Here is a 21,283-nt window from a genome sequence, read left to right on the forward strand (position 1 = left end):
TCAGTGGCGTTGGGCACTGAGAAACAGGTTTGTTATCACAGCTTTACTCCGTCCTTAGATAAAAAACGTTTATGAATAAGGGGGTATATATACAAATTGTTGTAAAGCAATTAAAATAATACCAAACAAGAATATAAAATTAACCCTAACCTTTGATAAACAATGTTATTGTTTTTATGAAAAACTATTTCATTTAGATTTTTAATCATTTTTGTTAAAAACAATTTAATTTTAATTTCAAAATATTATCATTTTTTCATTATAAGGAATGAATAAAAAAGAAAACAAGCATAGCTTTGACAACAATTACTTAACGACTAGTTGACGAGTTTTATGTTAATAACAATCCTCACATACACAAATAAAGAAAATAAAAGTACATCGCGACAACAAATACCAATGACCTATTGCTACAAACAACCAACAATTGTCGTAAAATCATTCTTAATACATTACACTTCTGTGCACCAGTTACGCTTGTCTAGTTAGACAAACATTTACCCGCACATAAACCTTCGTACGTATCTTACATTCCAAAATCATCACCGCAAAACGCCCAGAAATCACAGCTCCGAAATGATCAGCTAATGGGTGGTAAAACAAAGGGCCGTCTAATCCAATTACCAGCTAGCACAACACAAAGGGCGGTCTCAATCGATGTGTCTAGACGCGACGGCGGTTCTGATGCAGCATTAAACATTACTGGCTTAATGCCTCTGCTTTGACGATGACCGGATTTGAAACTGTTATGCTAAAAGGTTTTTTTTTCGGTCACGGCCAAGTGAACCACTGCACCTGATGGTAAGTGGAGTGGGGTCCAATAGAATGTCGACTGACGATACATAATTACCGTTCGACAGTTGACACAATTATGCTGTTAGAACCGGATATACACGGGCTGGTCCCGGATCGCGATCGGAACCTACCACAATATCGCCTCATTAATATTTTAAGAAGGTATTTGGATTGATGAGGTTCTGGAGTCCGTCGCTAATTTGAGCATGCGAAATGTATTTTTTGATTAGGAAACCAACGCTTTCCTGGCTTTAGAATTTGTTTTAGCTATGACAATAATAGCCTGACCTGCATGTTACCGAACAGTGAGCGTAATTAGCTCGTCTCTGTTTACGCATTCGGATACGGGCCTGAATTTACTTTACTAGTTCAGATTAGAGTCATTTATTTGCGCTGTAAATAGTCTGCTATTCAATTTATTTCATTTCTTCATGGCGATACCCAATAATCACGTCAAAACTGACCAGCAACATGAATGTATCACGTGTTGATTTAGTTCTGACTAACAGCAATCTGGCGCTGATCCAGTCAGTGCTTTCTAGACATCCTCGGCTTTCAAATACAGATTCAATACAAAAACAAGACAGCAACCTGCAACACATGTACAGTTTGCCCCTGACTAAAATAGAAGTCTGCCGAAACACTTCCAATGGCACAATACAATTACCCAAAATAATTGTGGACCTCAAAAATATTTTCACCAGAATCGAACCGCAAATCTCTTGTTTCAGAGCCAATGTAAACGCAACAAAGGCAGTCTTTTACATAATAGAAAACTGTATTCGCTAGTTTATAGTGAACATTTCATAACTTCATTAATATTCTATTTAAGACCGAGTCATATAACTAAGTTGTTTGTCTTAAAGTTCCTAGTCTAAACTAATTAATTATTAAAGTGAGACCTTTCTGCTTGTTAAATATTATACGATATAATAAACTGGCACACGCTGTACTTAACCACAAGTTTTAAACAAAATAAATAAAACTTTACGAAGAACTTGGTATTAGCGGCAATACAATTCAAGCGTTAGCTATGCTCTACAGTATTTTGCAGTAAATCCATTTTTAAGAGTAACAATGTTAGAGAATCACATATCAAATCGTGGTCTCTCATTTACCTAAAAACAATTCAACTTTCATAGTGATACTTGAATAATTCAGCTTCGAAATATGAACAATAATTTTTTTCGTTCCACAGTCCCGCTCTTAATTTTAAAAGTACAAAAGACAAGCCTTTTATAATTTACATCAGTACTCGCATTCATCGCTCTCAAAGCATTTTAATTAAACTCGTCCCTGCAAAAATAACAACGTCGCGACTTGTCAGTATAATTGAAAATATTTCGCAAAAATATTCTGATTTCAGTCATCATAGACCTGAGACTGAAATGAAATGTTATATACTTCGAACAAACTGTGTATGTACGTCTCGTCTCTCCGGTGTATTCGTCCGTCGAAACCTTATTGATGTAAAGGTCAAGGGCGCAAGACCTTTCCCGAAGGACGGAGAAAATCCCGCACACAAGAACTTATAAAAGGAGCTCAGAATCAATATAAAGAAATATTACGCTGATATTTTTATTATGTTAATTGCTTTGCCGTAGAAGCAAGGCCAAAGTTGATTAGTGAAATATATTTTATAATAACTTTCTTTGAAATCTTTTACGGGCTTAAGCAATACTAATCCCCTCGGAGGCCAAAAGAAAATTTACTGAGCCTAATGAATGCAAAGTTTAATTAAATACTGTAATCTTAAATTGTAACTTATCCAAATATGCAAACCTCAAAGAACTGTAACAGAGCTTAAAGCTCAATTAAAAACAGAAATAATGGAACAACCAATTTCCAGTAGAAACAACCGTCCATTTTAATCCCAGTATCAAGAGCCGACAAAACAATGTGTGTGAGCAGCAAATTGTCAATTTCCCTCGCTCCTTAGCGACGGGAGCGTGCATGTTTCCGCGAGAGCTTAAAGCTCCGTTGTACAAACACGCAAGCCTCTCAAAGCTCCAGCTTCGGTAGGAGTGCAATTTGGGGATTTGCAATTAGCGGAATAAATACGAAATGGTGGAACTTTTGCTTTTGGTATGTGCGAATGGCTGAACAGCAGCAATTTGTGAGAGATTGTAAATATATGGGTGTTGTTTTTAAATAGAGTTTGAAGCCTTTTAAGCAAAAAAAATATTGATAAATAATACATACTAGCCACAACATTAAGCACGTATCTGACATGTGTAGACATAGGACTCTAGAAATATAATGTTGTAATAGCGAAATGATTTTATTTCATTATCTAGAAAAATATCATAAAACAAACATTTATATAAAAGAGACTTTGTGCCCTATTTTGCTAGTATTGAATAATAAAAGACCACCTACTGTGGCATCAATTAAAACAACGCGACTACGTGGCAACATTTTTGATGAAGTAACAATGCTCGACACACATAACACTGTTACGACAACGGCAAGTGGTGCCAACAGAGTAGTGACGGGAATATGAGTTGTAGAATGTGACGATAATACATTTGTAAATCATACTATCCTACTGTTGCAAACGCGAAAGATTTTAATGTGTCTCGATGTTTGATAGAAGTACACGCGGAAACTGCTGAATAAAGTTGAATGACATTTGGCACATAGATAAGCAAGCTCTAAATTAAAATATAGTGTACTAAATAAATAAATGACGTACGTATTAATATATTTAACAGGCCCTTTCAAACCACTCCATCTACATAACGCCCCAAAACCATACAATTAAGTACTCTAAAAAATCCAAAGATGTAATCACTACGATTACTTTCACATGAAAATTTCAGCCATCAGCCACTGCTAAAACAGTAAAAATGATGAAAGATGCCTTTAAAATTCAAACATACAACCAATATATTAATATTAAGCAATCACAACATTTCACAGGCGTGAAAATGAACACAAATTCAAATTTATGAGAATGGAAATAAGCCTTTACACATATAATGCTTTGGTTAACATTTATGCTATTTCGATTTTTGTGTTATATTTTTACCACAGTGGAGAGCGATATTACTTCCCCGATAGCTGTGAAATATGAAACACTGGACAGTAAACCGCTTTTCGCTACCATCAATGATTTTCTGTTGTTGAAATCCGAGTTGTTTTCCTACGTTAGGCATAAAGTTCCTTTAAGTTTTTACGGTTCCAAAAACACAAATCTAAATTATTCGATGCGGCAAAGGGCTCATCCACTAATTGATATGTTCAGCGAGACGTGAGTACACTACTTACATCTTCCTACCCGGAATAAAGGCATAAGTTTACGTGTTGACACACCGCTTTCCTAATTTGTTTTCAATCCAGCGATAAACATGCATAAACAAAGCTTAATTTCAATAATTACGCAGCGTTGAAACATGCCGAGCGTTAATAACACAACTCGTACTGGACCTCGTAAATTTCATCATAAACTGGCCGTGGATTTACATAGGGCACTTCACGTGATTAATTACAATCCGTAATGGATGGACGGTGAAAATTAGGATCGCTTTTTGATGTCATGGATTGCATAATGGCGTCGGCAATCGTATTAATGGGATTCGTGTTGGATATTTATAGCTATTGATTGATACTCGCTTTTAATTGCGTATCGTTGTCCTTCTACCGGTGATCTGGTTCTTTATTTGAATGGTTTTTAGTATAGTAATAAAATACTGTTACGGTAGAGTGAGTTTAGTTGAGAATACGTTTAGTTTTAGGAGCTGGATAAAGATATGTCGATCATTGATTTATGAAACTAGATTCGACTGAGTCCTAAGTTAGCATTATTCGAAAAATAGAAGATTTCTTATACCATGTAAGCTTCTACATTCATAATTATTCATAATAATTGCAAAATAACCCCACTGCATCTGATAGTAAGTGGAGTGGGGTCCAATAAAATGTTAACTGAGATATGATTACCCCTCGACAGTCGTCACAATTATGCCGGCCTGTTGAAACTAGATACACAGACTGATCCCGGAACGCGACACACTTACGTGGGCCACTATGACGTGTTTTAACATCTTGTGTACGGTGGTGCCGGGCGGATATAAAATCACTAACAATTCTGCATCAGATAAAAGCTATTTCACAGTTTTTGTTGTTTTTACATTATTGTTCACTCAACAAAATAAATAAACATATCGGTTATCACACAATATTATCATACATTCTATGATGAACAATAAACAAATCTACGTGAATACGCAACATCAACACAGACGGCATATTACGTCGAAATATTATGAATCCATTTGAATACTAAAATAGTTTGTAGAATACAACATGGTTAGCTCATTAGCACTATTTCACTTATTGCAACCTTGTATATAATTTACTATACTTGGGTACATATACCACAAAAAGTTGAGTTACTTTGCCCGTTTAAAACCCTTGCGAATAAAAGTCTCATGATAACTGTGTTTTTATTTTCATAAAAAGTAGCCCTTATGACACTTCCTGTTCCATAAAGTATTTCAAAATATCGACCGTTTACTTCGATGCTGCAGCCCATGTTTAGTAAACTACAACTTATTAAGTACGAATTCTTGACAACCGGTCTGAAGTTATACAAGAACTGCATCTAATATTGTTTTTAGGGACAAAAGGGAGACAGAAGGCGTATAAGAGAGTAAAACAGCATATTCGGACCGACCATAAAGACAGAAACAGGTGCGACTAATATGCGTATAGCAACATTTGTTACAAACAACTTTTAGCGTCCATCCTTTCTTTTCTTCTCATAAAACTTGGCAGAAACAGACGCGGAATTTCTTGAAGATACACAGCTTCAGAATATTATACTTACATTCTGTACGCGTTTAAAGTCTTCGACATTATAAATGCGGTTAACAATCGTGGCTCATTTCACTTCACTGTTCACTGCACTAGAGTTACCACTATAAAAATGTGTGTAAAAATATATTTTCAATGCGAATAGTCCACTGCGAACTGTTGAGAATTGGATTTTGTCACGACACTAGTCGACCTTCGTAGTGGTATCGATGTTGGGGTAAACGAATGACGTCATACTGTTAAACGAAGTATCTTTAAATTCCTTTTTGTGACGTCAAAGTTATTATAACTGCAATTATTATAAATGGATCGCTTTTAAATGGTAACACTGTTTCATATTTGCACGAATAGACACTTTCAAAAATATAATATTTAGCAACACAAGTATTTAATTAGGATATCATATAATTATTAGGAGCACTGATGTTTCAAAGCCGCCAAATAAAATGATAGCGTAGATACAAAAGCACTCCATTACAGTACATAGAGGCTGTATGTTTGAGGGCACGACCGTTGTCAACGGTCACATACGTGCGCCGGTTTGATCGGATTAAGACTGCGGTGGCAACTGTAATAGCCTCGTCCGGATCTCCCACAACGCGACACGGATTTTATCAGGTCAATAGAAACTAAGTAGAGTACTAAAAATAGTCTGCAGGCGACCGTTCTGTGGAAGCGTTCCGGGGTTTAGCGTTAAAAGCAAACATTAAAAAGACTATTCACTTAATAGACAACAATAAACATTAAATTCAAGGAGAATTTGAATTTAGATTCCATTAAAAATCCATCAAAACCTGAATTACACAAACAGAAACAATTATTATTTATCTGTGCAGACGCGTTTAAATATAATCAAAACAGTGGAAACCTCAAAGGCGAAAGATAACAAGATCGATAGATAAACGGGGCGGTTAATACGTTTGGCAGTCCAGGCGCATCCACGTGTGATTTTGGCACGCAGGCCGGGCGAAAAAATAAATAGCTTGCCAATTGTTGCACAACAACTGAGCGAAAGAGACAGCGATATATCACAGAGTCGTGAAAGAAAGAGACGAAGATACAAACTAACGCTTCCGAAATAGACAACACTCCTACGCAACTCTTCGGCCGGGGACCTGTGTCGTTGATCCGGTTCGTCTGTGAGTTTCTTTGTTTGTTTTTATTTTTGACTTACACGGGTCGTTTGATAAGGAACTATCGAAACATAACAATGTTATCTTTGTTACTTTTATATATGCCAGAGACTGTAGGTAAATCAAACAAGCTTGAATTGAACACTATATCAATCATCGGTATAATAAGTATGTCGCAATGCATACCGCATTCTATGATACTAAAGTTAAATACCAGGTTACTGCAATGTACTCTATTTTATGGCGTCTATTGATTACTTAATATTTGGTTCGATACATTCGCCAGTATCAATACTCTGTTGGAGCAAACATTTGCCCAAAGATAGCTTTGTTCCATCTGTTTGTGACGGTGCTTTGTCAAAGGCAGTAAACACAGGGGACATAAGTGGACCCATAGGCTTTGTTGATAATACATACAAATTGTTTGCTCAATGCCCTATTATAGTTTGGTAGCCTATTTGATTCGGACTCTGAAAGCTTCGAAACACTGGGGACGCTACAAAACATCTAATGCATATTGCGCCACTCATTGCCTATAAACAGCAGTAGCGGAACTAAAAATTAACCACAATGCACTGCACTGCGACGATCTCAACCCTGGCATTTAATTCTCATAATGTCCAATAATTACATCGACCACTGTGACCTTCAAAACGAGTCAGTAATGATTCGTGACACATATGGTTATAGTGATGGTACTTATCCAGATTCTTGCATACTATGAAAGATCTACCGTCTAACAATCAGATCAACCCGTATTGAGTCTATGTATGCATGTTATCGTTCCTGTTCAAATATCTAATTTCTCTTCTACACGTGATGTAACTTTACAAATACTTCAAACAGGTTTTCAGTTCCATAACAATATGATATCTTACGCCTGTGCAGCCTGACTGGTTGATGTATGAAATAAGTGTCCAAAGAATTCGGCAGCGCAGGACGCATGACTAGCTGTAAGTGACGCGTTGCGCAGTGAATGTGCAAAATGCGCATGCGACGTCGCAGCGCAGCGGCGCACCGGAACACTGTTTCACTGAACACACAGTGGTAATTGCATCCGATGCACTGTCACAAAGAGGTACTTGTGATGGTTAATTAGCTCGACATTGACTAATTAATTAACTGTTAGAATGAACCTCTAAAACTAATAAATATTGTGCTTTCCATTCCAAAAAAATACACGTAAACCGCCACAAAAATACTGAACAAACTGGCGGGTGCGTGCAGCTAGATCTGCTATTTTAATGATATAATTTATTTATTTATAGCATGGAAAACTTAAGCTAAATAAGCGAACAAACGGTATTTAATATCAAGTAATCATGACCTTGCATGCAGTATTTATATCTAAATAAAAGCCTAAAACTAATTATAACTTTCCTGCTAAACTATGTTACTGTTGCAAAAGTTCTACATCAAATATCAAACACTAGAGCTCTCGTACGGAAGAGGTTCGCAGTCCTTAAAGAAAGCTTAGTGGAAACCTCGCGGGAAATCTCGAGCACGCAAAGGAAGGAACTCAAAAGGTGCTGCCAACGGAACACTTTGATGTGTTGAATTTAAATCGCAACGAGATCAATTACAGTGGAATATAAGAAAGAATATTTTTCACAGTAAGTATTATGAATAATTTATGAAAGATATCGGTTTTCGTACGTGAACTGGCAAATTTAAGACTGAGAATTTAAAATTGCGTACTAAATTGGATTTTGATTTCGATAAGTCTAATGGTTCAATTTAGGGGCGGCACGCAAGCAAATTGACCGCCCGATAGCCTGTGATTACTGCCACCATTAGCACCTTTGATATCGTAATTGTAGGGTCGCTTTCGACCTTTCTATTTAACTTACCTACTACAAAAAAAGCAATTCTTATTTTTATCATGTCTACTATAATTTAATCTAAATATCGAACACGAACATAACAAGCCGCTGGAATCAAACTTGCGACCCAGCACAGCGGGCTTCTAATCCGATGTCAAGGAGAACGCAATAACGGTCGTCTATAAATCTTACAGAAACGATTTTAGTACGTCCTTTGCTGAAATGGGTCAGCCGTTGCGAATCCAAATGGTTTAAAATACAGCCTGGCGGTATGAATCGTGACTATGAACTTAATGTTCGTTCCAGATAGAGGACCTATATTCAGACGAAACAACTCAAGAATGACGGTAATATGAATTTAACCCTTGCCTTACATCTTGAGGAGATTTATATTTTAGACCGAGTTCATTTTGGTGGTAAAACATGAGATATGATGTTCTTATAATGCGAAAAAGGTAGTGAACCAACAATACTAAATCAATTTCATTGGGCATTTGAATGTATTGAAGCAACAATACAATTGGAAACAAAAATCGATAATCACCATTTCGAAACATTAACAATCTTGGTAATTACAATCATGTATTAGTCATTTCCAATGCTAGTTATTGTAATATTTCTAAAGGAATATTATGGTCTAGAATAAAATAGACAATACTACATAAAACCCATATTAGTAAAAAGAGGCCACATTTATTGTGTAACGCTTTACTAATATAAGACTGTTTAACAATAAATATTTACAATCAAATTCTGTTCCTTGACTCTAAATAGAATGCTATTAACACTTGTACAAACAGAAAACTTTAAAAAGCAGGACAGGAGTAATGTGTGGACAGGAATTCGAAACCATGTATGGCTTCTCAAAACACAATTTAACGATTGTTTATAACTGAAATTACCTTCTTAATGACTACTTGAGGGGTTCATGTCTCGGAATTTTATTTCAGAGTCCATCGTCCTTTGGGGTTAAATCGTGAGTATTAATGAAGTGTAACCCAAATCTGATAATGACAATTCTATACCTAATTGGGATCATAGAATCGACTTGTGGGTTCACATTCCATAAACGCTATTCTTTACTTCGTTTTCATCCGAAAAATTCAAGATGATTCTTAAAGTTAGTACTTGAGAAGTCGACTCCAACGTCCTCTAAATCTCAAAGCGTTCCGAACATTCCTTAAAACATTAGACGAATGAAATACTCGTTTCCAATACCCACAGCCAGGATTAAACTAAAGACCGAAGACGTGCTCAGAGCGCTCACGACGGCACTTTTATACAATTTTTTGTTCACCTGTGCGACACCAATGGAAAAGGATCTTTAAGGTTAGAAAATAAGGTAGATTCTGATGAATTTAATGAAATGAAACGAAGCGCAACGAACGGCCTTAATGGCGCAGGTTAAAATGTATATTCATTCCACTGTACGCAGACAGATAAAATTAATTTAATAACCGAACGTATGGCTTCGATTGAAGACATTGCAAGTAATTTTTGTGTATTGATTGATTTTAGTCAGTTATTTGAACTATTTGTACCCTACAACCATTTTAAAGAACATCGTTGAATAATAATAGTTTTCGAAACTGATGAAAAAGGCATTCCATAATATTTTAACAAGTCATATGCTATTGAAACACACTGTGAATCATGTTAAGCAATGTGTGACAATATTTCTCGTCTCCGGAAAAGATTACTCAAATACGCGACGCTGTTTCAACGATGCAATTTCAGTGCAATTTATTTCCAACATTGTAGTTATTGTGCTATTACTGAAGAACGCGTTATAAATTGACATTGCAGACAATGAAGAATTTAAGTGTAGTTTCAATCACATATTTGGATGACAGAAAAACTTGATACAGTAAGTTTTACACAAATTTTTCGTGAAAAAAGATTCGTGACGGATATTAAGGAAATGATTAATTATAAGGTTTTACGAAGTGAATGAGGGACAATGAATGGTTATGGAAGAACGCACGACATTATCATTTTGTAAAAGCGATTAACGATTTTGCTTTAGATTTTATTACATCACCTACTGCTGCATGAACATCTAACTATTCGATATTATTTATCGGTCATAATTATTCACTGCATAATGCAATTTTCTACATATCCAATTGATTAACCACAGCCCAAACCTAGTCAAACTAAATTCTTAATTAATTCAATAATTGACATGTGGCTTCGTACATTGATGATGCATTTGAATTTTATATCTATAATATGCTAAACCGATAACGAACGTGCAATTTCGTGTGTTTTTCGCATTATGATAGAAATGGCGATAAGGAAAATAATATGAAAGTTAATATTAGCTTACAATATACGGTAATTGAAGGCCGACTTATCTAATTTATCTAAGAAAGTATTGAAGGAATTCACGCTGTTGTGGACTACACATGATATAATGAAGCAAACAAACAAGACAAGATTTAAAGAATAATATAAATAATAATATTCATAGAATTAGATTCAGTGTAGGAAAGTTGCCTAAAGCCTTTTTAATACACATTGTGTCAATTTATAGCGCATTCATACTTTTTGACTATCTTATTGTGATTATATTCACTTCAATCAAATCAGATTTTTGTCTTAATGACTTTCATTTCATGCCAAAGAAGTATTGCTTATTATCAAGCTACCTCGTTAGATATTGACCTTGCAGCGTACAAGAACGATAGGTTATTCATAATTGACGTTTCTCCCATTGTCCCCGTGTTCCCAGCGGTGGGGAAGCGTAAAAGTGGTTGTTAGAAAGCATCGACGATCGGATCACTGGCCAGCAGAGGCGACGATAAGAATTTTAATTACCAAGCCAGTGAAAACCGATTAACATTGTGATAAGTTGTCCGTCTCAGATCATGATTTATACGGGCAAGTATTCTAATTAAGGAAAGAGTTATAATACATATAATTGCGAATAGGAAGATGGCAAGCCATAGGTACCTAACATTTGAAATTGTAGACGCCAATGAAAGTCGAAACGCTGAAATTTTTGGTTGAGTTTCCTCTGAATTTTATTCCTTTGTAGTGCAAAAATGTAGCTTCCTTCTTACGTTTTTTAAATGTAAGGGTTTTGTCTGGATTTTTCAAATTGTTTACGGAACCGATGAAAATTAAAACAAACTAGAACATAAAATCCTTGTTTTGAAATGAAATACACACAATCGACATGAATAATGTAGTCGGAACTAAAACTTTGATTTAATAGCAGACTCACAATATTCTATTTACAACGCTATTATTGATTGAAAATACAATTGAAAATATAATTTCCTCTCGTAAAGAAAATAGTATCTACGAAACAAGAAATTTTTATGTTCTAATTAACGATAAGTAGGGAGGTTTCCGTAATTAGTTAGGATAATTGGATTCAAATCTGAATGTAATTAGCTTTTGAACTTTTGCAAAATTTATTTAAATTAGCTTAATATTTCTGGCGGACCTTAGTTTTAAGAATTATTATCGACGTCTGATGTAATTATTTATCGTGATTTCAATAGCGTAGACATCTATATTATCTGTTGTGGGAGTTTTTGGAATTGGTTCATGCCTAAATACTATAACTTGACTAATGAGTAATTCAATTACATCCAACAAGAAAATTACTTTTAAATTCTGCGTCTCATAATAATTTTCGTTTTGTAACATCATCGTCCTTTTCGTTGCGACAATGAAAATTGACGGAAGCTTCATTAATTCTTCTCTAATTCTCTAATAAGAAGCGGTATACACGGAGGTTTTGGGACCCGTCAGTTTTCATTACATGAGTGACAACCGACGACCATTTTGCATGATCAACTCGTGTCACATAAAATAATAAGTGGGGTGTCTGGACACAATAAGGAAAATGAGAACTGAATATTCAGGATAGTGGAGGTAGCTAAATTGTACAGCGGTCTGCTTAACCGCTCAGTCGATCGATAAAACATAACATTTACAAACACGCGATACTAAACAGTACCATTAAAAGCGATAATTCAAATATAAATCACTGCAAAATATTATTTTTAACAACCGAATTATTTTGAAAATCCCATCGATACACTTCAGAGGCAACAAACACTGTCACAATACTGTACAAAAAGGACGGTTGTGTTGGACGCGTTTTTTCTCTCTTTATGTGATGCCGGTACGTGTTACGGAGCGACGAAGACGTCCTCCCCTCACGAACGCCCGATGCGTACTAAACAAAATCGACTGGTGGGCTAGTGTGGCGCACGCAGCCGGCCGACACTCGATTAGCATTATCGAGTCGATAGATATAAATTGGATGGTAGAGATAATTTTGTGTGGCTAACATAGTTATCGGTCAACTGGCTCCATAAAATAACATATTTAGCCGAGATTGAGTGAAAACGGGTCGCGCCGCTCGCAGTATCACACAATAAATATGAAAACACGCTTCACGATTAAACTGTCTTATCATGAACAACAATTTTTAACCAAGATTGTATAAAATAGATGCATCGGAAGAATTTTTATCCAATAATACGTAAAACATTGGTTCAAATGAAACCAGTTTTGTAATAACTTGTGATAGATACCCATTTACCAATTAAGATCATTCACAATCGATCATGTACTCGACAAGAAATCGAGTGACCAATATTCTGGAGAACCCAGCACATAAACGCAAATACTCGAAAAGAATAAAAACACACCCAAACAAATTGTTATCGTCAAATTTCAACCTTTTTTACAAACCAAAAACAATAATAAAAAAAAACATCTCGTTATTCGGGCACTTGCACCGCCCTAGAGTTACCCGATCGCGTTAACGTACTCCACCCCTTGTGTTCACCCCTTAGGGGTTGTTCGCCCCCCCCCCCCTACACACATACGCAATGCGGGGGTCACTATGAATCACCCATTGATAGAACTTATTAATTTAGAGATGCAATATGGATCGATATTTGTCTACGAAGAGGGGTAGATTGTGATGGATGTGTTGCGGAATTATTGAAAAAGTTTGTGTTGACTGTTGGTCTAGTCGAAGCGTGCGCGGGCGGTGAATGACGTTGGGTTCGATTCTCAGGATCAGAATTGTGTATGGTATAGAATAAAGAATCGTATATTGTGAGGAGAATTTCGGTATTTGATTTGATGCTCTGCATAACGTCGTGCCAGCGATCACATCATGATAAGGATGTCTTGGCGAACCTAGAACGCACTACTTCCGTTTCCGTCAAACCTTACACATAAAGGATTACGTTTATTATGTAACATTTTACATCGCTATCCACCATGAAATACTTTCTTTAAATGTCATATAAAGATGGTCGTACAGAGAATGTGTTTTTGTTCCCGCCATTGTGGCCATAGCTTTACCCATTCACCCTTATTAATTACCCCGAAGGGATGATTAGAGGAATTTATAGTCACCATCTGCCAGAATTAAGGTATGGCTTCATGGGAGCTATCCATATACCAAAACATGTCTACTATGCCTACAGTTATACTGCAACTTTACGATCATAGACACTAAATACTTTCTAATTTTATTTTAGTCAAAGATAACAATTCCGACAACCCAAGCCCCACTGATGTACAACATTAAAAAAAATTGGCGCATAGTAAAAAAAACATTCCGAATTCAATCTTTTTAACTTTATGAAAAAAAAAATATTTTTTGGAGAGTTCATTCTTATTTACAAGGTGCGATATAAATTAGCTTGCACGGTAACTATCTAGAGAAACAGTCACGACTGTATCTAAGCCTGCTACTATGTACGGTTATGGAGCACTATAATCAAATTAATCAGATAGCCACTCAGAATGCCTCGCATCCTATGACACCCCAGGGAACATGCATTAGCCTATTACAATTATCACACCCCATAACATAAAACATGAATGGAAGCTATTAGTGCGCCGTATAAACAAACCCACATAAAAACATACATAAATTAATTCGTGTCATTATCCCCAGTGGTAGAAAAATTAGTACTAATACGCCTTTACTAGCTGTAGGTCTATCATATGTGAGAGTCCGCCAGGGTAGGTGCCACCGCAATGTCTATTTTGCCACCAAGTAGCAGTATTTAGTCACTGTTCTGTTTCTGTTTGAAGAACAGTGTAGCCAGTGTAACTACTAGACATAATAAGACTTAACATCTCATGTCTCAGGATGGCGAGTGCAGTGAAATACTATGTAAATCAAGGTGTTGGATGGTGTTTGTAGGCGTTCTTATCGCTTACCATAAGAACGACAAGCTCGTCTCGTCATTCAAAGAAATAAAAAAAACACCCATGTTACTTGCACAGGACAGAAACTTGTCCCCGATATTGAGAAAGACTTGTTGTCATCATGAAGAATATCAAGAAATATACCCAAAATCGTGAGCCCACTAGTTGCGCGTCTGCCTACACTATCGGGGATAAAGGCGTACACTAACATATATTTATACAGTCTTACTTAAAAACATTTCGCAAAGCTATGCTTAGTTAAAACACTAATAGACTTGATTAGCTGTAAGTCAAAACCCGCCATCTTGCCTCTTAATAAGGTTTAAACTAGTAAACTAGGAAACTGATGTTGTTTTTAACAGCAATTTTAACAATTCTTAACATCTTTTAACGCTAAAACAATTGTGTATTCATTATAATATGTATGTCTGGTATAATGTTTTATATTTCAATAAAAATGTATCATGCTTTAAATCTGTTACTCCTGGTTGAACCCACCCATACAAAAACATTGAGAGTTACATTTGATCAAGTACACACACGTAATATTATCGTGAGAATGGACCGCAGCCGTGGCCCTATTCAGCACAATTGAATTACAGTACGCCGTTCCGAGAAATCAAGCACGGCTAGGGATATCATGTTCATACAAACAATACGGGAATAATCGAGAATGGTGTAGGGTCAAAAGATAGGCTGATCACACACAGAGAGCATTCATTTTTTTTACACCACATCAGCCGAACGGCTGTAGGATATTTTGCACAAGACTTCCTTACGCAATGTTGGAAAGAATTTTGAAAATTATTCTCCATAGAAGGTTTAAATCCTTTAGGATACCGTTATAGTGCAAACCCGCCAGTCATACAGGTGACTTTAACTTTATCATAAGATACTATGTCTTCTGTCAACGTATAAAAGGTTTTCAATTCCTATATGCAAACCCTAAACCAATATTTATGGATTATACAAATATTTTACATTGGGTCTTGAAGGTGCGACCTCTCTTTAGCCAGATACCCTTCCGTAGAACAGAATGAGAATATAAACAGCTACTTAACACCTATCATCAATCTTAGCTCATTTATTTTACAAAAAAAAGATTGTCACCGGCGCCTTATAGAAAAATGTGTTAAATTAGAAAGGCAGTTAATTCAAATGCCTTTTACCTATTACGCACCCGCCTTAACCAAAGGCTGTTTTGGAAAATTGTTTTCTAAGCACAATTGAATCGTATGAACTTTGATAATTTACGCTTACTTTGTTCTTTATTAGGCCGATATTTGTTCTGTATCTTAAAACATACAAAAACGCATCATCACATAAAAATGATTGCATGCTGAAAGGATTCTGATACAAATTATCATTAAACAAAACTTGAAATATTAAGTACAAAAAAAACTGTAAATTATAAATTCATGTCACTGACACAACTAGAACTAATAAACGATCGTACTAAATCAGAAACGAATTTGACGAATCCGTTTGAAAGGCACACGAAGGGCACGGGATGACCGTGCAAGCGAGTTACATAAACAAGGTCGCAGGAATCGATATCGTGGACGCCGCCAAGTCTGCTCATCAGCGGTACGTGCTGCGGGCAACTTCTGCATGAGGACTTATGGTTATTGATGACCTGCAGATATTTGCTGTTATACTCAGCTGGTTTTAGGGATGTCATTCTTTCGTGGCTAGAAATACCAATAAAAATAAAATTAATTTTGATCGTAGTACCACTGTATCAAAGTAAAACAGATTGAGATGATACAATTCCGAACAATTTTAAATTTAAAAAATCAAAAGACCTTGTAAAAGCAAAATATGTTCTACTTTGCTATGTATAGAACAATTTATAATGCTGTACAGTCCACAACTCTAGAACCTAGACCTACCCCAACAATTTATACAGAAGCATTTAAATCATCCACATAAGGCACACAAACGACTGCCTCAGTCAATATTGACGCGCAATTACTGAGGTGATAAACTGTGACTACCACATTTTTCAATGTTTCAAGAAATTGCTGAATATGTATGTAGGTTCAACAGTATTATTAACGGAGGAGAGGAATAAGTAGTTACAATTCCCAGCTAACGAACAATTGAACCTATGTATCTTGTGGTTTGTACATAATTTTTATTATTGTTAGTCTTTCGGAATATATATCTGTTTTTTTTTTGTTACCGTAGCGTACCTCGCCCCTGTACAAACACGTTTATTGATACGACTGGAATACAACCAAAGGGGTCGCGTGTGGTAAAACACAGGAACATAATATGGCTTTGGCCAAAGGTGAAGCTAGAATAATATTAAATGAAATGGAAATCTTGAATATTAGAAAATCGAACGTGTTCAAATAACGCCATCTATTATTGCTAATGTTATTCGATACGTCAAAGCAATGGAAAATGCAAAACTCACGCTAAGGCTGCAGTGACACTGACAGGAAACATAATCTGTGAAGTTTTGAGGTCGAAGCGCGTGCGGATGATCACCTTGACCTCCACATAGAGCGACTACGAGGCCGTACGCTTATCTGCTTACTTTGCCTCATATTTTAATAAGGTTTTCGGCAAATATTTTAGTGATGTGCCAACTCGGGATAAACACAACTCGAGCTAACTCGAGTTGAAATTCACGTAACTCGAGTTCAATTCGAGTTAAGTAACTCGAGTTAACTGGATAAAATGAAACTGAGTAATGATTTGTTTTGGGTTATTTTTACAAATGTAATGACTCACCACTCAAAGGAATTTATTTATTTATCATATATTTATGTTTTATGTATTTAAGATTAAATCTTCGTAACATAAATAAGCAAGTATTTAAACTCGAGTTAAAGAGAATTCAACTCGAGTTGACTCGATCTAAACCCAACTCGAGTTAACTCGAGTTGACACATCTCTAAAATATTTAACAATAGTGGCCTCGATTTCATTCATGAAATCATTTACTATAATCATTTTGCATTAAGCATATACAGCCATACGTATGACTTTGTATTGCATATCAGTGGCGAAGCGTCCACACAAAGCGATTCCTACCGGCTTCTCTTTTAGCTATAATTACGTTTGTCTTAGTTTTTGTTTTCTGTTAAATTAGCCATAATATGTTAGGTAAGGCAATTTTTTTTCTCGGGTTATCTTTTGAAAAATATCACCCTTCGCCACTGTTCGTCTACATCCTTCTAGAGTACAAGCTAACTCGCTCTCCGAGGCACGTGGTAGCTCGGGATTTAGCATTTAAGCCTGAATTCGAATCCACGTCACAACAGAGATAATATATCGGCACTCTATTTCCTCTTGGCTAAATTATTTCAAGAATTTGATAACTAAAAATATACGGAAAATTCTATACCGGGCAGAAGCCGTAAGCAATTTTGCGGTCAGCCAGTGAAGGTATGTGCGACCACAGATCCCTTTCAATATACCTGGGGCTTTATTCCCGATAGTCTTTTATTTTATTATTAGTATCAAAGTACATAAAACAATGTATCAAATAATGGCTTATTCTAACTTATAATATGTTCTATATTTACTAACTAGTTCATTATACAAACATTCAGATATAACATCTTTCTGTGTGCAATATAAATAAATAGTTATATTACATCATTGACTCCTTAAAATTCAATAGAACGACTCAATCAGCATTATAGTTTTCATGTCCTACCAACTCTAGACACGACGGCGTCTGAATAACACAAAATTACAAAACAAAACACGCCAGACATATTGCTCGATACAATCGCATAATGAAACAGTACAGCGGTTATTTAGAACAGAAATATAATAAAATAACGTATGCAGTGAAGAAAGTTGCAAAGCGGCATAACCAGGCTGTGTTACATGAATAGTCTTAGTTACTCTGGTCTGTAAATCAGTATCGTGATAGTATTTGCTAAAATATTTGAATTTTGGGCAGAAAGGATAACGTCTTTATGTCCTTTACATGCAAAGTAATTTTTTTTAAAAATCGGCAACGTAACGCAAATTTTCGCTCAAATACTACCATTTGCAACTCAAAGTATGGCTCAGAAATATGTTTGCTATCCCATACTGTTTAATTCAGAAAAACTATTTTGAAAAACTTTATAAATAATCTGTCTGTTTTAATTGACATTCAAAATTTATATTGTTTTCGTTAAGACCCTAACAAGCCACCTATCCCTTTACATCGGTTTACTACGTAGAATTACAACGTAGATGAAGTTTAGATAAACGCAACATATTAACTATTGACGTATACATAATTTCGTTGCATTGAAAGTATTGACATGATTACGAAAGCATTTCATGCCACACCAGTAAATTTAATTGGTTAATTCATTTGATTACAAACATACAAATTGATTCAATTTAGCCGCGTAAAATATTCACCAACACCTACTATATGATTCATTATACCTATGTATTATTATACTAAATTAATTTGAAAGGTCTATGTAGAGTATTTTAATAGATTTCGGCTTGAAAGATGGTGTAACAAAAAGATCTTAAAATAATCAAAAATGTACGTTAAGTTAAAAAATGTAAAGTACATGTAATTCTATCTGAAATGATTTTAAAGCCATAAGTAGTGAATTACTTTACACAACAATAATATTTACAATGAAACTATAAAAATTGTTACGCTTCAATAATTTCAATAATAACCCATTAATCTGATTATTTCTCCTTATAAATTTGCTTATATGAAGCGATTACGCTATATAAACAATACTGCCCTAGTATAACATTCGAAAACATAGCAAAAAATAACCTCTTAGCTAACCAAGGTTACATAAACAAATGATTTAAACAAAACGAAAATAATATATTTCTCGGCTAAAACGAGTAACTGGCAAGAATATCTAACGGTAAAACATTTCCAGAAACTAGAACAAAAGAATGATAACAAAGTTAGAAGTTAGATTTCGAACAAACAAGGGATCCGACCAGCCGTTGCTATATAAGTTAAGAACTATTAAGGCATCGCCTAGAGCAAGTTCCACTGGCCCTAGCAAAACTTGTTCCTCGAACACGCAACCAACTTGAACACTGGTTGCAAGTTATGGGAGCTTCGAACTTCAAAGTTGCTATTACGGTTAAAAATATTCGAATTCCTCTCAAACTAAAACTCTAAAATTTACGTAAGATCGGGGCAGAATTACAAAATCTATGAAAACCTAGTTTATAGTTGTATCAAGTTTCGGTTTTACTATTTTGAGTACAATGTTTTCACATCTTTTTTTTGCGATAACATATTGCATAAATATATTTATTGCCTCGGTGGCGTAATTGTTTTGTGTGCGCTATATGACTATCATGCTGTGGACCCGCTTAGAATCTCGAGTTAGGCATGTGATATTAAGTTTTTTGCTCAATAACAGCTCGGAGTCTGGAAATATACTTGGTAAATTACAATAGGCCCACCCCCTATTACATGGGACGTATTAATTGGCGAAATGTTGGTGTGTCTGCCCTGCCTACCCCTATAAAGCGTGAAACGTGACGGCAACTCTAAACACCAAAACGATGAAATACTACAACAAAACCACCACATTAAATTCCAAAAATACTCCTATGCACCTAGAAATAAGACCCATCATCAGAAAAATTTAGATCAATTATCATAAATACGTGATTATAACAGTAAAGTTGACCGTAGTTAATGACGGGAGGCAGACGGCACAAGCTGGGAAACTAAACACGTTCCGGAGCGTACAGTACACTCACCTTCGATGCACGCATGCGAGCGTAGAACTAGTAGACCTTCGAAGGTTTACACTCGAGTATTTAAAACTCTGAATTGAGATTCGGCCTTAATACATTTTCGCTACTTGGCACGTCGTCATTTCATTGATATTTTTGTATAATTTAAGTTCGTTCTACTAGCATTTAAAGTTCATTAACATACTGTTGTTAAAAGGTAAAGAAATACAGAATGTACAAAGAAAACAACCTTTTAATAAATTTAATAAAGCCCGCGATCAAATTACCTAGTTGTGATGTAAACGTAAACAATAATAGTTCGGCAATGAATAAAGTTGTAGGAGTGTCTCTAAACCATAGGTAACTATATGTTTGTTGTTATGGAATGATCAACAACCGTATCGCAACGCTAATTGTGCTACTGACTGACAACTGACTGAAGGCAATTTAACCATCACTTCAATTACAAAGGGAAATATAATGGACAATGAACAAAAATAGTCAGATGGTATGAGAACTTTACAAATGATCTAACGTTCTGTCTTAACTTCCGTTAATTAAAATAGCTTTCATGAACATCTCACAAGATATTATCAAACATACAGAAATTTTAAAATCTTATTTCTTCCCCACTTTCATTTCTAGTTGGTCGTTTCCTTTTGTTTCTTTGTCTACGTCCATTAGTAACTTCTTCGAAAATAAAACGCGCTGAGTGAAGCAAATAAAGTGGATATAAAAGGAGAAAACTGAAATTCCAAGAAAAACGACAGCCCCGCGCTCTTCCTGAAAGCTCCAACAGCATCCGGATAATCAATAATGAAA

The 21,283-nt window shown here is 35.5% G+C and overlaps 1 protein-coding gene across 6 annotated transcripts in view; it reads right to left on the reverse strand.

Annotated features, from left to right (window-relative positions):
• The window catches only part of LOC115445807 (kinesin light chain), an 80,970-nt gene that overhangs the window by 45,744 nt on the left and 13,943 nt on the right, over positions 1 to 21,283 (reverse strand). Inside the window, exons 1-2 of one of the 6 annotated variants that reach the window (XM_030172243.2) lie at positions 12,597 to 12,766; positions 5,627 to 5,769 (exon numbers count right to left, since the gene is read on the reverse strand). The exons of 1 other annotated variant lie outside the window; for it this stretch is intronic. In XM_030172243.2, the coding sequence (XP_030028103.1) occupies positions 5,627 to 5,655 (29 nt within the window). In that variant the 5' untranslated portion in view covers positions 5,656 to 5,769; positions 12,597 to 12,766. Of the gene's footprint in view, positions 1 to 5,626; positions 5,850 to 12,596; positions 12,767 to 21,283 lie in introns of those variants that run through there. 4 more of the 6 variants (XM_030172245.2, XM_030172244.2, XR_005112214.1 and 1 more) reach the window with 4 other exon arrangements.

Source organism: Manduca sexta, chromosome 11 (genome assembly GCF_014839805.1).
Source record: "Manduca sexta isolate Smith_Timp_Sample1 chromosome 11, JHU_Msex_v1.0, whole genome shotgun sequence".
NCBI classification, from domain to species: Eukaryota; Metazoa; Arthropoda; class Insecta; order Lepidoptera; family Sphingidae; genus Manduca; species Manduca sexta.